At 41.7% G+C, this 27829-nt stretch overlaps 2 protein-coding genes and 1 long non-coding RNA gene across 17 annotated transcripts in view; 1 reads left to right on the forward strand and 2 right to left on the reverse strand.

The window, feature by feature from the left end:
* The window catches only part of mrtfbb (myocardin related transcription factor Bb), a 51630-nt gene extending 42853 nt beyond the window's left edge, over nucleotides 1-8777 (forward strand). For 7 of the 10 annotated variants that reach the window (XM_057860808.1, XM_057860811.1, XM_057860815.1 and 4 more), the window contains one exon: nucleotides 173-8776. In XM_057860808.1, the coding sequence (XP_057716791.1) occupies nucleotides 173-453 (281 nt within the window). In that variant the 3' untranslated portion in view covers nucleotides 454-8776. Of the gene's footprint in view, nucleotides 1-172 lie in introns of all 10 variants that reach the window. The other 3 variants (XM_057860809.1, XM_057860812.1, XM_057860810.1) reach the window with 2 other exon arrangements.
* The window catches only part of kank2 (KN motif and ankyrin repeat domains 2), a 61916-nt gene continuing 41970 nt past the window's right edge, over nucleotides 7884-27829 (reverse strand). The window contains exons 2-12 of the mRNA XM_057860807.1: nucleotides 23477-23559; nucleotides 21878-23257; nucleotides 21392-21595; nucleotides 21206-21314; nucleotides 17204-17677; nucleotides 17040-17127; nucleotides 16751-16970; nucleotides 16531-16673; nucleotides 14421-14621; nucleotides 14254-14352; nucleotides 7884-9033 (exon numbers count right to left, since the gene is read on the reverse strand). Of these exons, the coding sequence (XP_057716790.1) occupies nucleotides 8977-9033; nucleotides 14254-14352; nucleotides 14421-14621; nucleotides 16531-16673; nucleotides 16751-16970; nucleotides 17040-17127; nucleotides 17204-17677; nucleotides 21206-21314; nucleotides 21392-21595; nucleotides 21878-23257; nucleotides 23477-23513 (3012 nt within the window). The 5' untranslated portion in view covers nucleotides 23514-23559 and the 3' untranslated portion in view covers nucleotides 7884-8976. The remainder of the gene's footprint in view (nucleotides 9034-14253; nucleotides 14353-14420; nucleotides 14622-16530; nucleotides 16674-16750; nucleotides 16971-17039; nucleotides 17128-17203; nucleotides 17678-21205; nucleotides 21315-21391; nucleotides 21596-21877; nucleotides 23258-23476; nucleotides 23560-27829) is intronic.
* Nucleotides 11457-14217, reverse strand: LOC130931781 (uncharacterized). Of its 6 annotated transcripts, XR_009067303.1 has the most exons (6): nucleotides 13353-14217; nucleotides 12910-12935; nucleotides 12756-12795; nucleotides 12576-12677; nucleotides 12423-12501; nucleotides 11457-12175 (listed from the first exon to the last, which is right to left on the reverse strand). It is a non-coding gene; the product is annotated as an uncharacterized LOC130931781 (long non-coding RNA). The 6 variants fall into 6 exon arrangements; XR_009067304.1 differs by lacking the exon at nucleotides 12756-12795 and having other exon boundaries at nucleotides 12576-12728; nucleotides 13353-14216; XR_009067302.1 differs by lacking the exon at nucleotides 12910-12935 and having other exon boundaries at nucleotides 13353-14213.

Raw genomic sequence — 27829 nt, forward strand, 5'->3', positions numbered from 1 at the left:
CAACAATTTTTACATCACTTGTCACCTGGTTTAAGATAGTAAATGTCTTCTGAAGCTGTTTTATTTCATTATTTTTCCAACAAAAGATATTAATTGGGGGTGGTGGCAGTAGCAAAATGTATCCAAAAATGGAATAATAAGATATCATCATGTTTTTACACTTTATGTGCAGAGATGTCCCCTTTCCTAAAAGTCAACCCTCCCGTCGACAACAAACGAGTGGCAGTAACGCCCAGCGTCACCCTACTGCCTGTCAACACCGCTCTGTCGCGTCCGCCCCCCCGTGTCCAGGTGGCGCACGTGCGGAACGAGGAGATTCCTTCCCCCCTGGCAGCCATGGAAATGGAGCTGGGCGACTCCGACGTCCACGGGATGGACTGGTTGGATCTGAGCGTGTCAGCTGGAGAGGGTGTCTTCTCCACTGACTTCCTGGATGCTTACCAACTGCTCTAGGGAATAACCACACTTCCCGTATAAAAAGGATTGCAATGGTGGTATTTCAAAATATCAACCTGCATTTCTACAGAGACTGGAAGAGTGACAAACATGCATCCAAGTGGACTTTCTTGAAAATTATGTCAATTTTGCCTTTTAAGCTCTTCGTCAGAGGAAAAAAAGTACTGAAACGTAGAACATTGTCTTGTGCATTCATAAGTTGTATAAATAACATCTTTAGGGTCAGGGAGCACCTGGAAACCTTTCAAAACATTAGTGTTTCTGAGCGACCAAAAATACAAGAAAAAATAAACGAAGGCAGAAGCCCAATCCCGCCACAAGATAAAACAAATAAAATGAAAACATTTTTCAACAAAACAAGAAGCCCATTTCTGCAAATGGAAAATTTCTTTTATCTGCCACTGCTGCTGTTTTCAGCAGTGGATTAATTGACCTTGACCTAAATGACCTTGACAACCGCACGGAAGACCTGGCCATACCCGTAGCAATGACAGTCTACCATACCTGTCAGACTGTAACCGACAGACTGCCATACAAGTCAGAATGCCATACCCGTCAGACTCTCATACCCGATAGACTGCCATATCCGTCTGAATGCTATAGTTGTTAGACTGTCATACTTGTCAGACTGCCATACCTGACAGGCTGCCATATCCGTCAGACGGCGGAAAGTCAACGTCAGAGAAATTTTTGGGTGGTCCCATAGGACCCCATGCACAGGCACAAGCCCACAAGACACATCTTATTAGGGTAATAAGGGTTAGGGTGTATATATGAAAAAAAAAAAAAACCTTAGTGACTGTTACCATACCCGTCAGAATGCCCTACCCGTCAGAATGATCTACCTGTCAAATTACCATACCTGTCAGAATGCGCTGCCTGTCAGAAAACGCTGCCTGTCAGAATGCACTACCTATCAAATTACCATACCCATCAGAATGCACTACCTATCAAATTACCATACCCGTCAGAACACGCTACCCATCAAAATGTGCTACCTGTCCGAATGCGCTACCTGTCAATTACCATACCAGTCAGAATGCACCACCTGTCAAATTGATATACCAGTCAGAATACGCTACCCGTCAGAATGTTCTACCTGTCAAAATGTGCAACCTATGAAATTACCATGCCGTCAGAATGTGCTACCCGTCAGAATGAGCTACCTGTCAAATTACCATACCCGTCAGATTGCGCTATCTATCAAAATGTGCTACCTATCAGATTGTGCTACCTATCAAATTACTATACCCGTCACAATACGCTACCCGTCAGAATATGCTACCTGTCCGAATGCGCTACCTGTCAATTACCATACCAGTCAGAATGCTACTACACCTGTCACCATGTGAATGTGCTACCTGTCACCACGTGTCATACATGTCATAATGCACTACCTGTCATACCCGTCAAAATCCTCCACCTGTCAAATTATCATACATGTAAAAACTGGTGAGAATGTGCTACCTGTCAGAATGCGCTACCGGTCAGAATGTGCTACCTGTCAAATTACCACACCCGTTACAATGCGCACCTGTCAGAATGCGCTACCTGTCAAATTACCACACCCGTTACAATGCGCAATCCGTCAGAATGCGCTACCCGTCAAATTACCACAACCGTCAGGATGCAATACCTGTCAGAATGACCTACCTGTCAAATTACCACACCCGTCAGAATGCGCCACCTGTCAAATTACCATACTCGCTAGAATGCGCTGCTCGTCAAATTGCTATACCCATCACAATGCGCTACCTTTCAAATTGCGATACCGTCACAATGGGTCACTTGTCACAATGCCCTACTTGTCAAATTTCCATACCGTCACAATGCCCTACTTGTCAAATTTCCATACCCGTCAAAATGTGCTACCTGTCATATTAGCATACCTGTCAGAATCCGCTACCTTTCAATTTAACATACCGTCAGAATGAGCCACTTGTCAAATTACCATAGCGTCAGAATGCGCTACCCATCAGAATGCACCACCTGTCACCTGTCAGAATGTGCTACCAGTCAAATTAACATACCTGTTAGAATGCGCTACCTGTCACAATGCGCTACCTGGCAAATAACCATACCTGTCAGAATGCGCACCCGGCGTGAATGCGCAAGTGGGGAGAAACTCTAAAAATGTTGTCACCCAAATTATGATTAGGCATACAGATATTTATGTTTAGTGTAGAGAAAAGGTGTAGAATATATTGTATTATTAACATAATAGATCTTAAAGTTGATACAATGGGAGTATGACATACTCTCATTGTGATCAGTCAACATACCTGGTTTATTAAGACAAATCAGTGAACAGGAAGTTTATGAGGGAACAGATGAAAATAAAAGAAACACAAGAAAAGAAAGAAAAGAAACACAAACAACCGCAAGAAATACATTGAACGCCTACACTAACAATGAATATGTTGGCGCTATCGTCAGCTAGATGTATTTCCAGTTGACACCATGTAGGGGGCCTGTTAACCAGCGCAGCCCATCCCTTCTCCCGCAGCCCAGCCTAGGGGCCATCGTCACCCCCCAGGGATCCAGGGTGGTCCCCCGTGCCCCCATCAACTGGCCTTCAGGGATGGGAAGAGGGGACGCACCACCAACCCCCACGCACACGCCCACCCCCGTCCCACCATCCGGCCCACCAAGCCCAGGACAGGGGAGGGCCTCCTGCCGGAGCAGGCGACACCTTGCCTGGTTTACTCACCGCTGTTCCAGCGATTGAGTCTGGCGACCGTCCGGCGGCTCAAATTCCCAGGGTGGAGCAAGCCACAGCAAACAGACAGCGGGGCGGCTCAAATTCCCAGGGTGGAGCAAGCCACAGCAAACAGACAGCGGAGTGGACCAATCAACGACTGGCGGACGTGACATAGGTAAAGCGACAAGAAACTAGCGCGAGCGGAGAATGGAGAAGGTTATTTAACATGGCTAGCAGGAGACAGACTGTTATCAATGACTCGTGTCGATGTGTTTTTGGTAATTTAAAATTGATTTTACCGCCGATTGGAACATATTCTCGGCTCTCCCGTTCGCCATCTGTGTTGTTGTGGAGAGGACTTCCGACGCGCAAGAGTGACGTTGCTCGTTAAGAACACGTCACGCAAATACTCAAATCTGATTGGACGGATGATTTCGTTTGCCTCGAGAGGAAAAGGAGCTGGGTCCCAGACTATTCTCACAGTGTCTGGAAAAATACAGGTAGAACAGTCTGGCCGTGCCAGGCAAGGCAACACCCAGCCGACACACCGGCGCCCAGCCAGCGACCCGGGTCGGAGAGCAGGGCAGATGCCCAGGCAGATAAGAGAGGGGAAGGCAGAAACAGGAGAACGCCGAGGAGCCGCCGCGGGATCGGAGCCCTGACCTCCCCCCAGTCCCACGGCCGGCAGCCCAGGCAGAGGGGAGCCCACGCCATAGAGAATGTTAAATGTATGTGGCGGAAAACAGTCAGTTGACTTAAAGTTCCGCTGTGAGACCGCCAATTTGGCCGAATTTCAAAATAGTCCTACATACATGTGTGATACATCATTGGAAAGCTTAAAATCTTGATTTTCTGGGGAAAGAATTTTTTTGAGCAGGAGGGCATTTAAAAAAAAATTAAACAGCAAAACCCTAACTGGAGGTGAGTGCATGAGAGAGCAGAATTAAAGACGCCACAATTTTAATGAGATATTCATCGCGTACTTGCCTCTTTTTGATCCAAAAACTCCATGTAGCGTGTATCACCGAGTGTCAAAACACAGCTGTGAATGGCCACAGTCGGATTTTGGGGGCATTTATGGCTGATGGTAATATAACAAGGGTCGCAATGCAGAAATCGCAGACATCAAGGAGTGGTCGAGATTTTCTTTTTCATATATTTACCCTTTTAAATGTTTTTTTTTTTCCATTTTTTCTTTGCTTGGATCGATAATTATCATCTAGAATATTGGGGAAAATGCGACGTAACAAAAAAAATACAATTAAGCGAAAGTTATATTGTAGATATCCGTGACTTACTTACAGACACCATTTTTTTATTGTGACGTAATTTGTTTGAATGTTAAAAATATGAGTGAATAATTTTTCAAAGTCGTTTTTTTTTTTTTTTTTTTAACTAAATATTAGACATCAATTAATGATTTGAAGCTAAAAATGTCAGCGTTTTCGAACAATAAATACAATTACTTACATTCTTTTTATGGCTGTGTTTAAACAAAAGCGGTTACGCGACGTCTGTAAACGGGGGTTTCCTGGGTAAAACGGACAAATGAAAAATAGTTCGGGGGCTTACTGCGCCATGAATCTGCTATGGCAGCATATAGACATACTGTTCTATCAAACACAACAGTTCTTTTGGCTTAAAATACAGTTTATTTTAAAGAGGGGTGCAAGAGCAGAAACTGCTTTTTCAGCTTTGTCTGTGTTTTCAGCCATGCGTAAAATAATATATATTTATTTCATTCTGTTTTGTGTTTTTTAATTGCAAGCAAAATAAATGAAGATATTGCTACCAAAGCATTAGTAATTGCAATAATTTTCTGGGAGAAATTGAGCATTATCTGACAGAATTGCAGGGGTGCCAATACTTTTGGCCAGCACTGTATCTCTAAAAAACGATCATGTATAGTATGGTGTTTTTCCACTTTGACGATCTAACGACCTTGACCTTCCATTCGAACGACCTTGACGATGACCCGAATGACCTTGAAAACTGTCCGAACGACCTTGAAAATTACCGTTTAATAATTATTGTTTTTATTAATTATATATGATTACTATTTTTTTAAACATTTTTTTTGAATGGTGCACATATAGATTTATACATTTTATTTTAACGATAATCTCAGGGGCAGCCCGAATGTAGGAGGGCCATCCCATACATGAGAATACATAATGAAGTGGAAATAAGAGACACATTAGACCTTGTGCCAGTGCATAGGACCACCTCAAAAAAATTATTCGACCTCGACAACCAAAATTCTAGCTAAAACATTAATAGGTAGGACAACCCCAAATATTCAGGGAACGACGCCATTAAACCTACTGAACCCTGGCCAGCTGCGTGCTCATTTTGGGCTTAAATGTGGGCTAATTTTTCATATAACACAGGTAGTTTTCATTCAGTGAGACGAGAAAGGAAAACAACAAATAACCAAGCTGAGAAAATTAATTGGAATTATTCGATGTGTTCTGATGTGAGGATTCGCATTGAAAAATTCAAGGGAGCGCTATTGAGCCATTTATTAGTTTTTCGCAAAGTCGCAAAATGATTGAAATTTACGCCGAGTCGCATGTATCCGCAAATTTTGGTGAGTTTGGAGCATGTTAAGGCCTCCAAATGATCCATTTTCATTTGCCTTGAAAAAGGAATAATAATTATAATAATTTGCATTACAATCTTGGCGCTAGGGCCCTAAAAATAATAATAAGAATTAGGGTTGTTCCGATCATGTTTTTTTTGCTCCCGATCCGATCGTTTTAGTTTGAGTATCTGCCGATACCGATATTTCCCGATCTGATTGCTTTTTTTTTGCTCCCGATTCAATTCCAATCAGTCCCCTGAGAGATCTGCAGGGTTGAAGGCAACATAAATAGTCTGAAATATCAACAAATCTTGGCTGCCTCTTACATTCCTAACCATAAAAAGGGACAAATTCTGCAGCAGGATGGTGCTCCATCGCATGCTTCAATTTCTGCCTCAAAGTTCCTCAAGGCAAAGAAGATAAAGATCCTCCAGGACTGGCCAGCCCAGTCACCAGGCATGAACATCATTGAGCATGTCTGGGGTAGTATGAAAGAGGAAGCATGGAAGACGAAACCCAAGAATGTTGATGAACACTGGGAGGCATGCAAGACTGTTTTATTTGATGTTCCTGATGACTTCATCAATAAATTGTATGAATCCTCGCTGAACCGCATAGATGCATTCCTTTAAGCCCATGGAAGTCATACAAAATATTAAATGTGGATCTCACAGCACCACTACTTAATTTGCTTATGTTATGTAACATATGTTTGAATTTGAAGTACATTTTTTGTTCAATTAGCTTTCATATGAGCCATTTCTGAAACCAATTGAATAATTAAAAGTCAGTTTATTAGCAATTGTTTCTACAAAATGGATAAGCGACGAGACCAAGCCCGGATCTAGGTTTACCCACCAGATGGGGCACCCCCAATGCAGGCTTTTTATTACCCTCTGCATTTCTCCGGGCTTGGGACTGGCGAAAGTAAGACACTGGCTTGTGTCCTGTTGAGGCTCCATTAATTTTGGGGGGGGTTATTTGTTTTTTTATTTTTTTTTATTCATCTATCTACTTATTCTCGCAGTCGGCATGATGTCACGATGACGTCATCTCGCATAGCAATGTGTCACCATTTTGAGATGGGGGCACGCACAGGTAAACATCCGTAGACAAACGTCTGAAATTCATATATTTCAGCTGTGTTTTGCATCTTTTTTTTCATAAAATCGTCTTAAACATGACTTATTATTATCACGAGCCACTGCCGACAGACGCGAGGAGGCGATACAACTTAAAATTAGCGTGTATTGGCCTGCAAATCTGCCCATACAGAGTCACAGCTGATAGCTGGATAAACAATCTAAAGGAATGGCCTGCAGTGGAGTTCGGAAACATGTACAACTACCTCATAAAGTCACTCAGTAAGTTGACCTTTATCAATTACGTGGAATATGTACTGTGCGGAACTAAAAAAACTGGTAGTATATATGGAGTGATTATTTCTGCCGTAACCGGTAATTCGCGAATTCGTGAACACATCACGGCAAAATAATCAATTCCCACCAGGCCAATAATATACCGATTGACCGATCAGAGCAGTTCACGGCAAACGAAAAATACCGCTTTGTGAGTTTTCGGTTACGGTAATAATAACCACTGCCTAGTCCATTGAATCCTAGCAGCTAATTGGGGGGAAAAAAAAAAATCGATTAAAGTTTACTCACCAGTAATAAAATGTCAGCTGCAAACGTAAATGTGCCTGGATTTAGGTTCCCACTGGCAAAAATGGTCCATGGAACCGTCTTCTTTTGCTGTTCCTCGATTGTTTGTACTACAATGCACGACAGAGCAACTGCTTGCGACTCTTGTTTTTCCCCCATTTCAATATGGCGACGCTTTGTTGTGGCTGGTGACGTCATTAATGCTCGGATGTCCGACTGCGAGAATGTGTCTGAAGGAGAGAGAGGAAGCGCGCGGATAACAAACGAGGTTGGAAAAACAGCTTGTTTTGGTGATTGCTTGTTCGGCGTGGTTGCGGCCAACAGTAACCGTTAATCCTGCAATAAAAAAGTGGGTGAGACCAACTCTCCGTGCGTTCTCTATATCCAGTGCGACGCTACAGTAGATATTCCCGACATTTTAATTGGGTGGGCACGACTCACGTCTGGGTGCCCCCCACCCCCCCCATACATCCGGCCCCAGACAAGACTTTTGTCAGGGACTGTAGAATGGACATTTGTTGCCGCCAATGGTAGCTAACAAGACATACCAAAACCTGTAGAACATTATGTCGAACATTAATGAAACAAATACTGAATAAATTCATAAAACCATGTTTATGGCGACTTGACAAGCCTTCAGCCTGGAAAAGAAAATTGTAACATGTATTGTAGTGAATAAAGCAACAACACTAACAGTGCGGTCCTTATTTAATAATAGTTCTTTGAAAAATATGCACAAATGATAGAAGAGACACAGTCAAAAAAATTGGACATAACCCTTCATAAGAGATGAGCTTAATTAAGAGCTGTGCGGTTACATAGAGTAGGCGTGATCTTCAAAACCCTACGTGTATAAAAAGATAGATGCTTAAATTAACACTTTTATAAAAGTGAACTGCTCCAAAGTGATCTGGAAATTTCAGTGGGGTTAAAAAGTATTAGAAACGTTGACATCAAAAGCCAATGCACTTTGTTTTTCGGTGTGATAGCTACCAGTTGAAAGGGACATATATTATTTTGAAATATTTTACAGTTTATCTGTTTCAGTCACTTACTTTTCCGTCATGCATCGACTACAGCAGACTGTTCCACTCACTTTCATCATATGGCATTTTCAATTTTTTCCTGCGGCAATAAACTTTCATGTATGAAAACACAAACACTGTAGTACCTTCATAAACATATTCATCTGTTGGCTGGTGCATGATAAAAGAAAACAAGTCATTTGCCAAGGTCCTGAGGTAAAATCAGATACGGAAAAGGAAAACTTATCAAAAATAGACCACATTTGGTGTATAAAAGACTTGCGATGGTGACAAAGTGGATGCAACCCATCAAGGACACTTAACCTACTGGAAGGTGGCTCTTGTAATTCCACATGGCTGGCAATTGTTACATCATGTTTTTTGTTTTTAAAACACTCATGTTGTTTAGTGGAGTTCAGTCGCTGGTAATACACAACAACTAACCAAAACACAGCTGTGAGGGATGAGCGGCTAATAATGGCAGCGTCGGTGGGTCATGTGACCTCTTCTCGTCACTCGCGGGCTTCCATACAGAGCTGTGGGCTTTCATTTTGTGTCATTGGCAGAAGGAGAGGAGCCCAGCAGAGGAGATTTGGGAGAAACCTGAAGAGATGAAAGACAGATTTCTTAAAAATAATAATAAATTATGCGTAGTAAACAAAAATTATTTTTAGTTAGAGGTAGATGAAGCATTTGGCTGTAGACTCTGGATATTTCCATCATCAGAAGTGACAGATACGCCATCGAAATAGATAGCATGGAGCCTAACCCTAACCCCGATAACCTCAAGCCTTACCTAAACTCTAACCTAACACCACTAACCTCAACCCTAACCTAACCCATTTTTTTTTAGATCATCCGCTCTGACAAAGAGGAGATAAAGTAATCTTCTGACTTCCTCATTTTCCTTCGGGAGCAAACCCTTTTGGTAATACTGTAGGTAAGCCAGTGGGCACATGTAACTCCTTTCTTTAAAACACTCAGGTGACTTGAAGTTCCGCTCTGGGACCCTCAATTTGGCCAACTTTTAAAATTGTCCGAAATGCATATGTGATACATAATTGGAAAGCTTAAAATCTCAATTTTCTGGGGGAACAAAAATTTTGAACAGGAAGCCATTTAAAAGAAATTTTTAGTTTTTTTTTTAGTTTTAAACAGCAAAACCCTAATTGGAGGTGAGAACACACGAGAGCAGAATTAAAGACGCCACTATTTTAACGAGATATTATCGCGTACTTATCTTGTTTCGATCCAAAAACTCAATGTAGCATGTATCACTGAGTGTCAAGACACAGCTGTGAATGGCCACAGCCAGATTGTTTTTTTTTATGGGTGAAACACGGTTATATAACAAGGGTCACGATGCAGAAATCGCAGACAACAAGGAGTGGTTGAGATTTTGTTTTTCATATAGTTACCCTTTTAAATGTTATTTTTCAAATTTTTTTGTTTGGATCGATTATTTATCATCTAACATCGGGGAAAATGCGACAGTAACAAAAAAAATACAATTAAGCGATAGTTATGAGGTAAATAGCCGTGACTTTTTTACAGACGCCAAATTTTTCATTGTGAGTTAATTCGTTTAAAATAAGTGAGTGAATAAGTTGTTGTTTTTTTGTTTTTTTTAAACTAAAATTTAGACATAAATTAATGTTTCTACGCTAAAAATGACAGATATTTTGAATAATAAATATAATTACTTCTTTTTATGGCTAGGTTGAAACAAAAGCGGGTGTGCGACGTCTGTAAACAAGGGTTTTCAGGGTAAAACGGACAAATTAAAAATAGTTTGGAGGTTTAGTGCACCATGAATCTGCTATGGCAGCATTCAGACATATGAAGCTATCAAACACAACTGTTGTTTTGGCTTAAAATGCAGCAGTCTCTTTTAAAGAGGAGTGCAAGAGCAGAAATTGCTTTTTCAGTCTTGTCTGTGTTTTCCGCCTTATATATCCTATAAAAATGAATCTTGTGCCTGTGCTTTTGGTTGTCCAGGACAACTATTTCTAAATACAACCTAATCTAAACCCTAAATCAGGGGTCTGCAAGTTCCAGCTTGCTATCCAGCTTGTTTTCCATGTGTCTCTCCTTTAACACACCTGAATCAAATGATCAGCTCATCAGCAAGCTCTGCAGGAGCCTGGTAACCAGTGCCATATATTTAGAGAGTTGCGACACTCTCATGTCGCCGCGGGTGGTCACGTGCCTCATGTAGGCGTGTATAGTTACAAACACAAGCAGCGCTGTAGTAGTATTCCATGAACCAGAAAGCGGTGATTGCTCCATTTATGGTAAAAATAGATAAAATCACGTATTTTGAGTACTTGTTTGATTATGTCATTGCACTATAGTGTTTATAAATGCTAGTTTTACATTTGGAGTGGTAAGGCAACAGCTGAAAACAATGTAAACTGTTACACAGAAGGGAAAGTTCCCATGTCTTGGAGGGAGTTTCATGTTTGTGTTAGCAATAGCATTGGAAATCAACTTATACATTGAAATGCAAGATGGATCCCCCCCCCCCCCCAACTACAATACTGTTTTTCCAGAGAATGCCCAGATTTTCTTGATACACTTACCTGTGGTAATATATTATAACACAACGTATTACCCTTTGATAAAGAAAATATTTAATATTACAGTAATATTTTTTTATTAAATAGGTAAAATTGGTGTCATGATTCAGTGCTCACACGTAACATTTTAGAGATCGTGATGGTTGGTTGTGCAGCTTTTGGATGCACCAATCGGTCCGAAAAGGGCTACCGAATGTATGGTTTCCCTAAGGACAAAGACCGGCAGAAACGATGGCTGGCAATGGTAAGCCGTAAAAATCTGAAATTGAAGGGGGCCAGCAACAACTATAAACTCTGTCATGTAAGTCACGGTATTATGACTTTTAAAAAAAAATGTAAATTTTAAGTAGAATGGAAACTGATCTTGCGAACCAAACATCAGGAACACTTTGAGGAGGACCAGTTTACGCCAACCAAAGTAGGGCACACATTAAAATTGAGGCCAGATGCTGTCCCAACCATTTTCATTCATCGTTCGAAGCCAAAGAGGAGGAAACTTGGGGTTAAACTTGGGTATGATACAGACCAGCTGTCAACAACATTGCCCATGCCAAGTAATTCAAGGATAAACTACACTCCTAATAATATAATTACATTTTTCATATTAATACATTCAGCTTCAAATACAAGAGGTCAGGAATTGTCCTGGGATTTACACACAAAATTTCGATCTACTTCATTGTTAGTTACTTCATAATTTAGCTTTATTTATGCATTTAATTTTCACCTATAACTAAACATTTCTGGTGGATACAACAGCAAAGCAGAACCAGCTCCATGATATCACCAAACTGTTGACACATGGCAATGCCATAGCAGTTTCTGATTGTGGCAGATGATTTGATTCATGTAACAGTAATGTCCGTTATTTTATTTATTTTTTCCCTTTAGGAGTGTAGTGTACCTTTACTTTGGAGATGACAATAGGTGCAAATGTAAAAACACTGACTGCATATAAAATTAAGAATGCCTTGTTATTGTTACAGACATTCAGGGAGAAATTGAGGTGGGAAGGTTGGGCGAAAGTGAGCACAATGACAATGACGTATCCAGGCCAGGTGATCCAGGGGTGGATGAGCCGGGTGCCGACCAATCAGGAACCAGCGGTGGCGCCACAACACTAGGCCCAGATGCACCAGGGACCACGCTGTCAGGCAAAATGGCAACTGTGGAAGAATTAATGAAGGAACTTACAAGGGAGAAAATAATGAGAAGGAGAGCAGAGAGAGAGCTCTAAAAAAACAAAAAAAAATTAATTTTCAAATGAAGAATATGGATGACGCTTCAGAACCCTTAGCAGACTTCCTCGACATCAGAACCTGTAGCTACAGTGCTTCTGATGTTGTGAGTATTGAGCAGCTGACAGAAGTATCACCACCTGAATTCACAAAGACAGAGTCATGTGTCCTTTACCATCTGGCAGGATGCATAGTGAAGAGGGTCATCAGCTTCTCACTCTGCAACCAATGCCAGTGTGCATTGGTTGAAGCACCTATCAATCCCAACACAGAGAGTCAGAGTGCCGTCCTGCTGCAGATGAAAGAGTTTAAAACGGGTGCATTATACCGGCCATCGGATGAGGTCTTCACTCTCTTAAAGGATGTCGAGCATCTGTTCCGTTTGGCAACGAATGATTCCCTCATGGAATCCTCCAATGTTGTGGAGCAGCTGGAAAGAAAGGCTATGAGTTTGCACTGCAACCTTCCCTCATGCCATGAGCTGAAAAAAAAAATTGTGACAACTTACATTAGGCTGCGATTGAGAATTCAATCCATGTGCATCAAAGCTGAAAGGGAGGAAATATCAACGATTTCAATATTAAGAAAACAGGTTGCCATGCATTAACTTTACAAAATCGCGCTAACAAGCACATAAAAGCCGGTTGTCTTCCAACACGCACAGATAAGTGTATGTCACAAAGGGCCTCTGAAAGAGATTTTAAAGAGATAATTACTTAATCAATATATCACAGGCGATACATTCCCAGTTAGTATAGCCAGCTTTAAAAATAAGAATCACTCGTCAACTAAGACAAAATATATAATTACGCCATGCACATACAAATAAAGCTCAACATTTACATCATAAAGCACCTCTAATAAAATACAGACGGTTGAAAATTCAAAAGAAGCCGGTTTTTAATCAACTTTCCTCCGAATATACGTTCCGAGTTAGCGTAGCCAGCTTTAACAGTAAGAGAGAATCCCTCGTCAACCAAGACAAAATAAATATATAATTACGCCATGCACATACAAATAAAGCTCAACATATACATCATAAAGCACCTCTGGTAAAATACAGACAGTTGAAAATTCAAATGAGGTCGGTTTTTAATCAACTTACCTCCGAATATACTTGACGGCCTGCCGTTCAAATGAATGGTGTCCGCCATGTCAAATGCGATGTTTGTAACTATCCAAGGCTCCATAACCCGGAAGTACCCGGAAGTAAAATCGTATAATGGATCTCTATGGGAGTGTCGTGACTCTCTAAATATATGGCACTGCTGGTAACGATCCTGATTATTTGATTCAGGTGTGATGAAGGAGGGAGACATGGAAAATAAGCTGGATTGCGGCTCGAGAGGGCCGGACTTGCAGACTCCTGCCCTAAACCCTAACAAGGATCCAAACGTTAACCCGAAATCAAAAGTTTCTTTTGTTAACTTTTAATAAAAACAAACACTTTTTACATAAGAAAAATGTTTTTAAAAATTTAATCAAAAACAATGACCGCTAATGTAAATTTTTATTTTTGTAGTGCGAGAGTCAATGGGAACCATTAGGTATTGATTTTATGGGTCATAATTTATTCTCAGAGGGACACAATGGGGAATGTACTTTTGGGTCGGAGTTAAAAATAATTAAAAAATCATGTCAAATTACTGCAATGCCAACTTTTTGGGTGGAATTTTGCCTACAACTCAACGTGAATCTAAAAAATTCAATAGGCTTTAGGCAGTTGTTGACATAATTTGGCCACTGGAGGGCAGTACAATCCATAGTGACAAAGCGCATGTAGATTTGGCATCGAAACAGAAAACGGGCCAATTTTTATTACTGATTTTTCTTTCCACAGATGATAAAATATATATGCGTGTGAGTCTTATTTGCTCATTGATATTCAAAAGGTTTATGATTACAGTGACATTAATGCTAGTTTTACATTAAAAAACATTTAAAAACAGAAAATTAGTTTAGTTGACAATTCAATATTTTCCATGGATATATGTTTGGGAGCTTACAGGAGAAGGAGGCTTGGCAAAGTTGAGGTGAGCATACAGAAGCACGGCGATGTCATTTTGGCTGGCTTCCAGGGCAATGGAGAGCGCCGTGCTGCCATCCTGAAACATATGATGACTACGTTTAACGGGACGCATTGTGAAATATACATTTTAAAACACAAACTCACATTATCAGTGATGGTAGCGTCACAGCCGGGAACAGACAGTAGCTGTCGCACGATGTCGACGTGGCCATGCTCGCAGGCGCACATGAGCGCCGTGGAGCCGTCTTCGTCGCGGATGTTGACTTGGGCCCCGCAGGACAGGAGTGCCCGCACCATGTCGCCCCGGCCGTGGCTGACCGCCAGCATCAATGCCGTCTGCCCGGCCTGTCGGACACGCACTCTTTCTTAGTTGATGGTGTCATTGTCATTTTTAACTTACTGTCAAAATATCATTTAATATACCAATGTCTTTGCTAAAAATAGTTTTCCTTTATGTTGACGCAATTCAGAACTGTTCATGTTGTTAAAGTTTTTTTTTCCCAGTTCAAAAATGACTTAGCTAATCACACTATAAAGCTAACAATATGCAGCTACGTCATGCAGTGCTCCAGAATAAATTTCACCGGTAAATTAAATAAAAAAATAAAATACTATAGTAACATATGGTATTTATGGTATTTATACACGTAACTTTGGTTGTGATAGGCATATGACTATATACTTCCGCGAAGCACTTTCGGGAGATATGCTACGTTCATGTGTATTGGGACTAGGGCTACAGCTATCGATTATTTTAGAAGTTGATTAATCGATGAATTAGTTAGTTCGAATAATCGAGTAATCGGATAAGGAAAATTAAAAAATTTAAATACCTGAGCTCAGCCTCAAACGGTATAAAAAAATAAATAAATAAATGAGGAAAGAACAATTAGCTAATTTACATAGCAAAAGTCCGCTAGCTTAAATGCTATAAAAGGCTTACATTTAAAAAAACATTTTTTTTTTTTTTAACAATGCTCTTATCAAATGGTTGAAACACATATTCCCACAAAAAAATGGGAAAAAAAATATACCTATAAACTAAATTACTAAAGCATTAAAAAAAAACATTAGCTCAAACTAGGGCTGTCAAACAATTAAAATCTTTAATCAAGTTAAAAGATGGCAATAACATTATTAACACTCTTTCTGTGAAAGGGATCCACGGATAGAAAGACTTGTAAATCTTAAAAGATAAATGTTAGTAAAAGTTATAGCAATTTTATATTAAAAGTTTTGAAACCCCTCTTAATATTTTCATTTTAATAAAATTTGTAAAATTTTATTAAAACGAAATTAAAAAGTTAAAAATATTTTTAAAAAGTTTTAAAAAAAAAAAAATTCAAAAGTTAAAAAAAATTATAAAATTAAAAGTAGCTCGCTATTGTTGACATCGCCGAGCGGTGACGTCACATGGGCTCCCTGCTGTTCTTCCACAGAGTCTTTAACTACGTAAGGTAGTGATTGAAATACACCACAAGGTATCAATGGCGAGTTTTAAATTATTTAGAAATCAAAACAATGAGTCTGTTTTGTCTCTCGCCTGATGCCGTAGTTCCCTGTTTCCATTGTACTTCACGGTCATTTGAGCGCTGGCTTCACAACGTACAAGACCTCTGATAGTTTGTATATTGTGACTAAATATTGCCATCCAGTGAATTTGTTGAGCTAAACGATTTAAGCGCTTTTCTTTTTGTGAACATTATTTTTTTGAGGGATAGGAATATTATTTTTGTTGTGCTGTCACTAAATAATACTTATGTGTGTTGTGAAGGAGTTGCCGAAGCTCATGCCAATAAACGGTGTGGTCCAATGAACGCCTGTGTCCACTCGCCTTTCTCTGCCTCTTAGCTCTCAATGTGCAAAAAACGGCGTCATTGTAATCTGTCTGAGGCAATGTCATTCCGCGTATGCGTTAAATGCGTCAAATATTTTAACGTGATTAATTTGAAAAATTAATTACTGCCCGTTAACGCGATAAATTTGACAGCACTAGCTCAAACAAAAATTTGGCCTCTGTTGGTCTTAACAGGGAGCAACTGGATTCAGCCATGTGAAATGAGATGTCATATTTACTGTGTTGCCACTGGTGGACACTGTATCCACCCTAATCAATAAAACTAAATGCAAACACTTTCAAACAAGAATGGGTAGTTGCAGCCCTGAGTCTAGTGACGACCGTGAGCTACACTCCAGCCCACAAGTTACTCAAAATGATCTTGCAGTAATATCAAGCAGGCAATAGAGGGCGAACCTGGCTAGCCTTGGCATTAACGTCCCCTGTGCGCAACAGCTGCAGGACAGCTTGAAGATCGCTGTCAGAGTGGAAAGCTGCCAGAGCTGTGAGCATGATGGCCGTGTAGCCTGCTTTGTTCTGTTTGTCGGCGTTACAAAGACCTGTTGTGGTGACATCGATGAGTCAATACTAAAATTATACCAGAAGATGGAAAAAAAAAAAGTCCATGCAAACTCACCGGTGTCAAGAAGCAGTTTCACGACAGGGAAATTAGAGTGTGAGACGGTGTAATGCAGCGCCGTGTTGCCGTTGCCGTCCGCCATGTTGATGATAAACTCCAGCAATTGAGGAGAGATGGCAGCGAAGGCCTCCATGTAGGCCCGGACCGCCGCCACGTCTGCCGCTTTGTGGCAGGACACGCGCAGCCACTCCTGTAGCACGCTGGTGTATGCCTCTCTCTAAGTGAAGAGATAAAGAGAAAACTGTTAAGGGGAATATTTGGGGAAAATTGTCTTGGCTAGGCGTACCGCTGCTTGCTGGCTGAAAGCGTTGGGCTCTCCGAGGGCCTTCTGAAGTTCATGAAGCGCTGACATCAGGCTGTCACTTAGTTCCAATCTTGAATGATGACAAAGTAGGCTGCTAATGATTTGGTATTGCATTTTTCTGGTCTAGAAATCACCAGTAGGCTTACCTGATTTGTTTTGTGGGGACACTCACAGACGCAGGCTCCGATTCTGATTGGCTGGAAGACGTCGCTGTGTCCGCCTGCTGCCTGGCAACCTCTGGAGTTGGAGTGGCTACTGAGGAGGTAACGGGCGGCTTAAAATCAGTGCTGGTGGCTGTTGTCGGACTGACGGTTTCCTGGGAGGCAGGAGTGTTCGCCGTATGTGAGAGAGCCAGGCCGGCGCCGGGTGCTGGTGTCTGGGGGGCACATTCTAGAGCGGCAGCTTCGGTCGCTGGTGGTAGTTGAGCTTTATCTGTGGCAGGGCACTCGGTCGCCGGTCTGCTAATTGTCTGCTGAGGTATTTCGTCACCCTCTAGAGGCCCGAAGGATGGCTGGTGCTCGGCCGTGGCCTCTGGCAGTTTTTCCCTAGCTTCGTGATACTCGCTGGAGTCGCTCTCCTCATCCGAGCTGCTGCTGTCGTCGGATGAGGTTGATTCGTAGCTGTGGTAAGACAACAAAGTTCTCTCAATTGCAAACGTGGAAAAAGAACCTGATTTATAATTTTCAATGCCGCACCAGGTGGAGGCCACACCCCCCTCTGTACATTTACTAACCACCCAACTGACTGCGTGGCCTTTAATAATGAATTGATGGGTAGCCTAAAGAATTTAATCTGTTGCTCAGTGTATTTCCATTAAATTACAAATCATGACATGACGAATTAAAGCTTTTGAGTTTTACTACATCAGTAATTTTGGTGTGCCACCCCAAAATATTTGTTGTCTGGCCATCCCTGTGAAAAATTCCTGGAGGCACCACTGTTGATTTTGAAGAATATTAACAATAAGACATAAATGATACTGTGCTGTTAATTGCTGTGGTGATGGTTGCAGTAGCTACGCTTACATAGACATTTCTTTAATCCGATAAGCCTTTGGATTAAAATTATGATCAGATGCACTGCTTTCATCAACACTCAGGCATCACACTGTCGGTCGGAACAAATTATTTACATGCGGAGATTGACCAAATATAACTGAAATGGAAGTAGAATAAAAAGCCGTAGGGACTTTAGTGTCAACAAAATATCTCTCTGTCCATTTCTACTTAAAACGTTAACTTTATTTTGTGTATTTTTCCTGTTTTTCTACCATCAAGTCTTTCAAGACTGTAATTGTAAAATATTTTAATACTTCCAGCAATGTGTTAATCTCTGATACGGTCCAATTCAGTCTTGCTTGCTCGGCTTCTACTATCTTCCGGGGACAACAAACGCATATACAGTGGTATGAAAAAGTATCTGAACCTTTTGGAATTTTTCACATTTCCGCATAAAATCACCATCAAGTGTTCTGATCTTTGTCAAAATCATACAGACGAAACGGCGTCTGCTTCAACTAAAACCACCCAAAACATTTATAGGTTTTCATATTTTAATGAAGATAGCCTGCAAACAATGAAAGAAGGGGGTAAATACGTGAACCCTCTGCCTAACGAGACTTATAGAACAATTGAAACCAATTTTTACCAAACAATTTAAGTCAGGTGTGTGTCCAATAACTGATGAGTCGTTTAAAGTTGCCCTGCCCACTATAAAACACACACCTGGTATGAATTGTCTGATGTGCATCATGGCTCGGTCAAAAGAGCTGTCTGAAGACCTGCGACCAAGGATTGTTGATTTGTATAAAGCTGGGAAAGGATACAAAACCATCTCTAAAAGTCTGGATGTTCGTCAATCGACAGTCAGAGAAGTTGTCTACAAATGGAGAGGATTTGGCACTGTTGTTTCTCTCCCAAGGAGTGGCTGTCCACCAAAGATGACGCCAAGAGTTCAGCGGAGAATACTCAGAGATGTGAAAATGAACCCGAGAGTGTCTGCTAAAGACCTACAGAAATCACTGGCACAGTCCAATATCTCTGTGCACACATCAACTATATGTAAAACTATGGCCAATAATGGTGTTCATGGGAAGACTCCACGGAGGAAGCCACTGCTGTCTAAACAGAACATTGTCCCTCGTTTAATGTTCGCAAAAAGGCACTTTAACACTCCACATGAGTTTTGGCAAAATATTTTGTGGAATGATGAAACCAAAGTTGAATTGTTTGGGAGTAACACACAACATCATGTGTGGAGGAAAAATAGGACAGCTTAGCAACATCAACACCTCATCCCCACAGTGAAGCATGGTGGAGGGAGCATCATGATTTGGGGCTGTTTTGCTGCCTCAGGGCCTGGACAACTTGCAATGATTAATGGAAGATTGAATTCAAATGTTTATCAGGATGCTTTGCAGGAAAACCCTAGGACGCCTGTCAGATAGTTGAAGCTAAAAAGAGGATGGCTACTGCAACAAGACAATGATCCAAAACACAGAAGTAAATCAACTTCAGAATGGTTTCAGAAGAACAAAATACACGTTCGGGAGTCGCCAAGTCAAAGTCCGGACATGAACCCCATTTAGATGCTGTGGCATGACCTAAAGACGATTAATGCCAGACATCCCAGGAATGTGCCATGTGCCAGACTGATTTGCAGCTACAGGAAGCGTCTGGTTGAAGTTATTCAAAAGGGGGCCACAAAATATTAAATGTGATGGTTCACTTACTTATTTCCCCCCCTTCTGTCATTGTTTGCATACTATCCTCATTAAAATATGAAAACCTGATAAGATAATTATTAAATGGTTATTAAATATTTGCTTTACCAATGAAGGCTCATAATAAAGTATTGATTGCTATAATAGGATGTTTCTATGATTGATTGCGGTAAGAGACATTTTTATGATCGGTAACTATAGACATGTTTAGCTCTTGATAGAACTGCCTTGTCATTCTGACCGGTTTAAACCGGCCTAGGTTCCACAGGTCAACTTCAAGGACAAGCCACAGACATTGAGAAACTAAACTGTCTGGGACATTTGAGAAATCATATTGTTGCATTTTCTTGCTTGCCAAATGCTATTGCTTCATGAAATGTATTTGATGAGATAATATTAAGATGGTTATTATATAATTGCTCTAATCAATAGCTGCTTGCAACGAAGAAATTCTTTTTGCTGCTCGCAATGAAGAAATGCTCTTGCTTATTTCTGCTCGCAATGAAGAAATGTTTTTGCTTATGGTTGCTAACAAAGAAGGAATGTTTTTCTTGAAGAAGCCTGGAAGACTCTTGCCTTCTCAAGGGCAGAGGCAACAACAGAGACAGCTTGTTTTGCCGGAATGTGCTGACACACATGTATTAATGCCACCTACATGCATACACATTGCCAAACAAATTCATAGGAGTGTTGCCCGCTTGGCTCCCCATCCTTTTAGGGTTGACACTTGCTCTTGTTGCTAGGGCCATCCCAAATAAAAAGAGAGGCGAAGGAAGGTTTTTTTTAAAATGATTGCAGAAACTGTATTTTGTAGTCTAGTACTGCATTGTTTATTTTCCCCTTTTTCTCCTTGCAAGCTTTTCGACTAAATTGAGTGCCATTCTCTCCTTATTTTGGGCAATATTATAAATGTCTGCCTAAGGATTCGTATTTGAACTTGACAAAACCTATAAATGTTTGGGTGGTTTTAGTTAAAACAGACAGTTTTTTCATCTGTGTGATTTTTACATAGATCAGATCACATTTGATGGTGATTTTAAGCAGAAATGTGAGAAATTCCAAAAGGTTCAGGTACTTTTTCACACAACTGTACTGACGTCAGAGACATGCACGGTAAAGACGGCTTGTTCCAACTTATTGGCATAAGTGTTTTTATGCGTGCCGATCGGATTATCAGAAATCAACATAAACCATCCCTCTCATTCGGAATAGAATTTTGATTAGAATGAGCTTGATTGGGTTAGAGTATTCGATTGGGGTGTGTAAGTGAAGTATTTTTATTCCAATCAGGCGGCCACTTAATAGTGGCTTTTAACATTTTCTCCAATATAACACATCAGAAAAAGGGAATTCTTTGTTTTCATTACAGTTCAACAAAATTCTTTTTGCTGGGATGCACATGATAAAGATGTTGTCTGTCTCGTACCCTCCATTGACGCCAATGAACTGAAGGTTTTTCTTGGTAGAAGGAGAGCCAGGTTCCCCCTCTGCTTTTCGTTTCATGATGGACCTCAGAGATGATTCAGGAGATGAGGCTGTTCAAAAACATTAAATGAGTCGGTTTAAACATGGAAGAATAGAGACAGGAAGAGCGCCGTGAACAACACGTTACCCGAGTGTCGGCCTTCCTGAAGCGTCTCTACGCTGGTTTCCAGGTGAGTTTCGTCTTCTTTTGAGTAAACAGACGTAATCTGATTGCCTCCCGTGCTGACGGTGACGGCGGGGTTAGATACGGGCACCGATGTGGACAACTCACTCTTGAGGATGTCACGCACTTGCTTGGAGCTGACGGCGATGGGCAACCCCAGTGTAGATTCTGGGGAAGGAAAAAATTCAAGGTTGTATGGACAAATGCATTAGGACTCTTGGACATTATAGCTAATGAAAATGGAATTAAAAAAAACACTACACACTAGGCCTAGTCGAAAAACATATTTTATGATTTAGCTTTTTGCCATTTTGAAGGATTTAAAAATCATTCATTTAATATTTTGTTGGAAAATCTAGTCTCTTGTATCAAAAGGCAATTTAGGTGCAACCTGAAATTTTACCCCAAAAGCCCAAATTCCCTTTTTCGGTGTACTGTATAGAACTGTACCTGTAGAGCCATCAGTTTGTTCTCTGTGGTGGCCCTCTAACAATGTTGATGGGGAGCTGCAGCTGACTGCTCGGAGTAGAGTGCCCACCTCCACCACAGTGGGCTGTTCCAGCGTGTACACTTGGATCCCAACAGTTCTCTGTTCCCTGTGTGGAGACTGCTGTGTGAAGCTGACCACGGTCTGGAGGTTGCCGTCCTGGATATCTTGCCAGCTCATGGTAGTGGCCATCACTGGGTGCTCGGCCCGAGGGCCCTCGTCCTTCTGGGTAGATGTTGCTTGCAGCTGTGCGGCGTGCAGCTCCTCCATCATTCTTTTCAGCTGACCCTCAAGATGAACTACTTGGTTCTTCAAAGCCTCGGCCTCCGGCAGCAGCCCCAGATCCACTTCCTGAACGCCCACCCCCACCTGGCGACTGCTCTTCTCTCCCTCCGGTCCAACTCCGATTGTACGCAGCTCCCGCTTGGCATCTGGTCTGGCTCCGGCCACGATAACGGTGTCCTCAATCTCACATCCCGAGTCTTGTTTGGAGCCCTCCGGCGTGGTGGGAGGCATCGACCCCGGAGGCTCTTTTTGACCTTTTGTTCCTGCGCTCACCTCTTCTTCTGGGATGTCGATGTACAGCTCTCCTCTGCTCCTGCCTCGGTTGAAGCCCATCGAGTGGCCTAGAAACTTCTGGCTCTTCAGTTGAACGCTGAGCTGTCGTTTCTCTTCCTGCAGCACGGAGATCTTCACCTGCAGCACGGGTATGGTCTTTACCTGCTCCTCGAGATCTCGGATTTTCCTGAGGGCAGCCGCCATCTGTTCCCGGACATTCTGCAAGTGTGCCGGGGTCGGTGTTACCGGGGTGGACAGGCCTGAACTCATGGGAGTGAAGGCTCCTCCTCCGCCATTGCCTCCTCCACCGTGGGCCCGGTTGAAACTGTGCGCACTGCTGATGGAGGTGTTAGAACCTACCACACTGCTGTGCATGCTGCCCAGGTTGGAGAACCTCCTTCCTTCTTTCTCTTCTTCCAACTTCCTGCGTGCATCCAACAAGGTCTTCTCCACGCGGGCAGTGCTGAAGTTGGGCCTGTGTGAAGTATGATAGCCCGGAGCGCAGTAGGAGAAGGAGGAGTGACGACTGTCCATGCTGGCATTAGAGCACAGGGATTCCGTGGACGTCCACCAGGAGCCGGTGTAACCGTAGCTGCCGCGGGGAAGCGAGCCATAGCGCGGCCGACGTTGAATGGGCACCTTCTTGATAGTGTTTCCCTTCTCGATGTCGTTGACATACTTGAGGAAGTCCAGGTCCAGACGGTAGCCATAGGGGGTCTCCACTGAGTAGGGCGCCTCCTGCTCCTTGCCGTGTAGGGAGGGGGGAGCTGGTGAGCTGAGCTTCCCTGCAGCGGAAGGAAATCAACTTTAAACAAACGGAAATCTGTGTCTAATCTTGGGCTCAGACTTTAGAAAATGGGATCAACTCTGGGCCACTCTTATTTATGTACACAAGCTGGATAATGAAGCTCCCGTCCGTTTTATGACGTCAATCAAATTAAGTTTTATTTCACGTTACAACACTGTAAACAATGGAGCATAATTAATGGGAAGATCAACTGTACCTGGGAAGCCAGGGTCCATATGCAGCACTTGAGCCATTTCAGGCAAGGAGGCTGCTTTCAGATAGTCACCCGCTTACTCTCACCTGGAGGACAAAGAAATAATTACATTCATCTTCTACAGAAAATGCAGGTTTGCTGCTAAAATTGGATGAAATAAAACACACTGGTTTATTTCATTTATAACTCAATAATGGTGGATCATCAGATACTAATTACCGTAATTTTCGCACTATAAGGCGCACCTGACAATAAGCCGCAACCTACCAAATTTGACAAGAAAACGGCATTTGCACATAGATAAGCCGCACTGGACTGTAAGCCACAGCTCTCATTATATTATGGGATATTTACGCCAAAAGATATAAAACTGTAACACTTAATTTGATAGCGGTATCATAAGACTTTCATAAGACCAAATAAACCACTGTGAAGCTTTGCAGCCAAGTGGTTCATTGCTTCAAGAAGCTTCATTTGGCCATCACTGCTCCCTTGGGGGAGATGGTCAACCTCTGCTGCCACCTGCTGTCAACACTCGTGTTGTCCAACAGGCCTCCTAGCATGCATTGCAAACCTATAGATGTAAATAACAATCAAAATCCATGTTCTGTGCTAATTATGTCGTAAGTTACTGTTCCAGTTGTTTCATTAATTGCTAGTTATGGTATTTGGTAACACTTTATTTGACAGTGGAGCCATATTAGACAATCAGAATTATGACATGACACTGCCATGAGCAATAATGAATGTCATTTTGTGTCATCCGGTAAATTATCTCACTTTTAAATAGAAGTAGAGGATTTGAGCTGGACATAAATGAAGTTAGTGACATAATTTGCTGATGGACACTTAAGTACATCTGCCATAAGCATTCATTAATGCCTATGATAGTGTCATATCATATTTATGACAGTCTTGTGGCAGTCTTATGTTGCTGCTGTCAAATAAAGTGCTACCTATTGACCCAAATAAATCAGCAAATAGACCGCACTGGACTATAAGCCGCTGAATTCAAAATGAGGGAAAAAAGTAGCGGCTCATAGTCCGAAAATTACGGTAATCAGATACTAATCTATACTTACAGTATACGGTATATAAATGAAACTTTGTGAGTGTGTGTGTGCCCGTGTGTTCGTGTTTTATGGACACCAAAACGGCTGGTTGGATTTTGACGACGTTTTTCCACTTTGACCAAGTTTTTCCACAATAGTACTTTATGTGTCTCTTAGTGTTCTCAGATGGTTTTGATCTCTGTGGGCCTCCATTTAGCACGGAAAATTAATTCGAAACACCCAAAATTAGCAAAGAAAATCCCTGATTGTGGAGGCGACGGCGCAGTCTTTTGGGCAAAAAACGCGTTTCTTGCGATTACAGAGTCACAGTTGGCTTTCAAACTTTATGGTTTCATGTACACATTAAAATATGTTGTGATGGTATACAGTGGGGCAAATAAGTATTTAGTCAACCACTAATTGTGCAAGTTCTCCCACTTGAAAATATTAGAGAGGCCTCTAATTGTCAACATGGGTAAACCCCAACCATGAGAGACAGAATGCGGGAAAGAAACCCAGAAAATCACATTGTTTGATTTTTAAATAATTTATTTGCAAATCATGGTGGAAAATAAGTATTTGGTCAATAGCAAAAGTTCATCTCAATACTTTGTTATGTACCCTTTGTTGGCAATAAAGGAGGCCAAACGTTTTCTGTAACTCTTCACATGCTTTTCACACACTGTTGCTGGTATTTTGGCCCATTCCTGCATGCAGATCTCCTCTAGAGAAGTGATGTTTTGGGGCTGTCGTTGGGCAACACGAACGTTCAACTCCCTCCGCAGATTTTCTATGGGCTTGAGACCTGTAGACTGGCTAGACTACTCCAGGAACTTGAAATGATTCTTACGAAGCCACTCCTTTGTTGTCCTGGCTGTGTGTTTGGGATCATTGTCATGCTGAAAGACCCAGCCACGTCTCATCTTCAATGCCCTTGCTGATGGATGGAAGATTTTCACTCAAAATCTCTCGATACATGGCCCCATTTATTCTTTCCTTTACACAGATCAGTCGTCCTGGTCCCTTTGCAGAAAAACAGCCCCAAAGCATGATGTTACCACCCCCATGCTTCACAGTGGGTATGGTGCAATTCAGTATTCTTTTTCCTCCAAACAAGAGAACCTGTGTTTCTACCAAAAAGTTCTATTTTGGTTTCATCTAACCATAACACATTCTCCCAGTCCTCTTCTGGATCATCCAAATGCTCTCTAGCGAACCGCAGACGGGCCTGGACGTATACTTTCTTCAGCAGGGGGACACGTCTGGCAGTGCAGGATTTGAGTCCCTGGCAGCGCATTGTGTTACTGATAGTAGCCTTTAATACTGTGGTCCCAGCTCTCTGTAGGTCATTCACTAGGTCCCCCTGTGTGGTTCAGGGATTTTTGCTCCCCATTCTTCATTCTTCACTCTCTCATCATTTTGACGCCACGGGGTGAGGAGGGAGTTGAAAGTCCGGGTTGCCCAACGACAGCCCCAAAACATCACTGATCTAGAGGAGATCTGCATGGAGGAATGGGCCAAAATACCAGCAACAGTGTGTGAAAAGCTTTTGAAGAGTTACAGAAAACGTTTGGCCTCCGTTATTGCCAACAAAGGGTACATAACAAAGTATTGAGATTAACTTTTGGTATTGACCAAATACTTATTTTCCACCATGATTTGCAAATAAATTATTTTTAAAAAATCAAACAATGTGATTTTCTGTTTTTTTCCCCACATTCTGTCTCTCATGGTTGAGGTTTAGCCATGTTGACAATTACACGCCTCTATAATATTTTCAAGTGGGAGAACTTGCACAATTAGTGGTTGACTAAATACTTATTTGCCCCACTGTACTTGTGCCTTTGGGTACTCCACAACAATATGCTGGATTAAAAAAAAAAAAAAAATCCAAGAATATTCCTAAGGGACTAATTTCAGCTGGATATTTATACAGTAGCCACTGTTATCTATTATGTGTTACACCCGTAATGGTTCATGGGTATTTGTGGCAACTATTACTGGGAGTGGTGGTTGCCGTTGTTATGTTCTGGTGTTTTCTGTTCAATAAAGGCGCCGTCTCATGGGTTTGTGCGGTCTAAGGGACACAAGAGCAGCAAGTGTGAAACATTAAAAATTGTCTCTCTCATTCTTCTCTACGTCACTTACCAAAATACTGTACATAGGGATGGAAAAGCAATTGTCCATTAACCCCTTCATGGTGTACTTTTACTGTTACTACATTACAGCTGCATCTCTAAGGAAAGTATGTTTTAGCTGCCATTTGGTTGTATTGTGTTCACGTCACACAATCCTGAAGAATACAGGGCTATACAGCTAGTTTTACAGCTAGCTAATTTTGACCATTTACAATCTGAATTATTTTGTTTTTCCATGAAACTATATTGACTGCCCTCGACTCACTTGATGAGTTTAATATAAAATAATTGATTGATTCTACTAGCTCACCAGCCAGGAAATCCCCCATTTTGAGTTTACCACCACTAGCGACAATGCTAACGTTCCTGTTTAACGTAAACTCTGCACACACTTCAGAAGCGTGTGTTAGCGCTAAGTCAATTATTCCTGTAAAGGAACTAATGCTCCCTACTGCTGCTTTAACGAGACAAAAGTATATTAGCGCTTCCTAATAAAAAGCTAGAGTGAATTGTGTAGCTGTGCACGTACACACAAGTCTTCACGTTCACTTTTTCAGCACATTGTTATAGTTCAAGTCCTGTCTGCCTGCCTCCCACTCGGTTAATTTTATCCGTCCATTTTTCTGTGCAACGACGGGTCACAGTCGCCTGCGTATGTTTGTTTCTCTTCTTAGTCTTTGCAGAAGAGGAGTTACGGGGGGAAAAGTTTCCTGGCAGACAATTCCAGGACAGAGGTTTGCGACTTGCAGCCTTATTAGGAATCGTCTGCGCACGCGATCTGTGCCTAGCAAAATCAGGGTTTACGCTCACATGCACGCACGCGCTTTTTCCTTTCGTTTTTTTCCCCTCCTTGTTTCTTTTCCGCTGCTTTCTTCACTGTTCACCCAAATGTCAGCTGATGATCAGGAGTTCTCAGCTGGCCTCCTTGTTCTCTGTGTTAATTGTGTAGGGCCGTGATGCATTTTGCTCAAACACATGACAGTGTCTTCCTCCCACCAGTGTTGTTTATGTCAGGCCTTTTAATTTTTGTCTTAGTCTTTTGGACGAATATACTTGTGGGTCTTAGTCATATTTTAGTCATTTCGACGAAATCTCATACAAATTTCGTCTAGTTTTAGTTGACAGTTACTCAAAATGGTTTCGTCTGTAAAATTCAAAAGTTTTGG

This window comes from Corythoichthys intestinalis, chromosome 16 (genome assembly GCF_030265065.1).
Source record: "Corythoichthys intestinalis isolate RoL2023-P3 chromosome 16, ASM3026506v1, whole genome shotgun sequence".
NCBI classification, from domain to species: Eukaryota; Metazoa; Chordata; class Actinopteri; order Syngnathiformes; family Syngnathidae; genus Corythoichthys; species Corythoichthys intestinalis.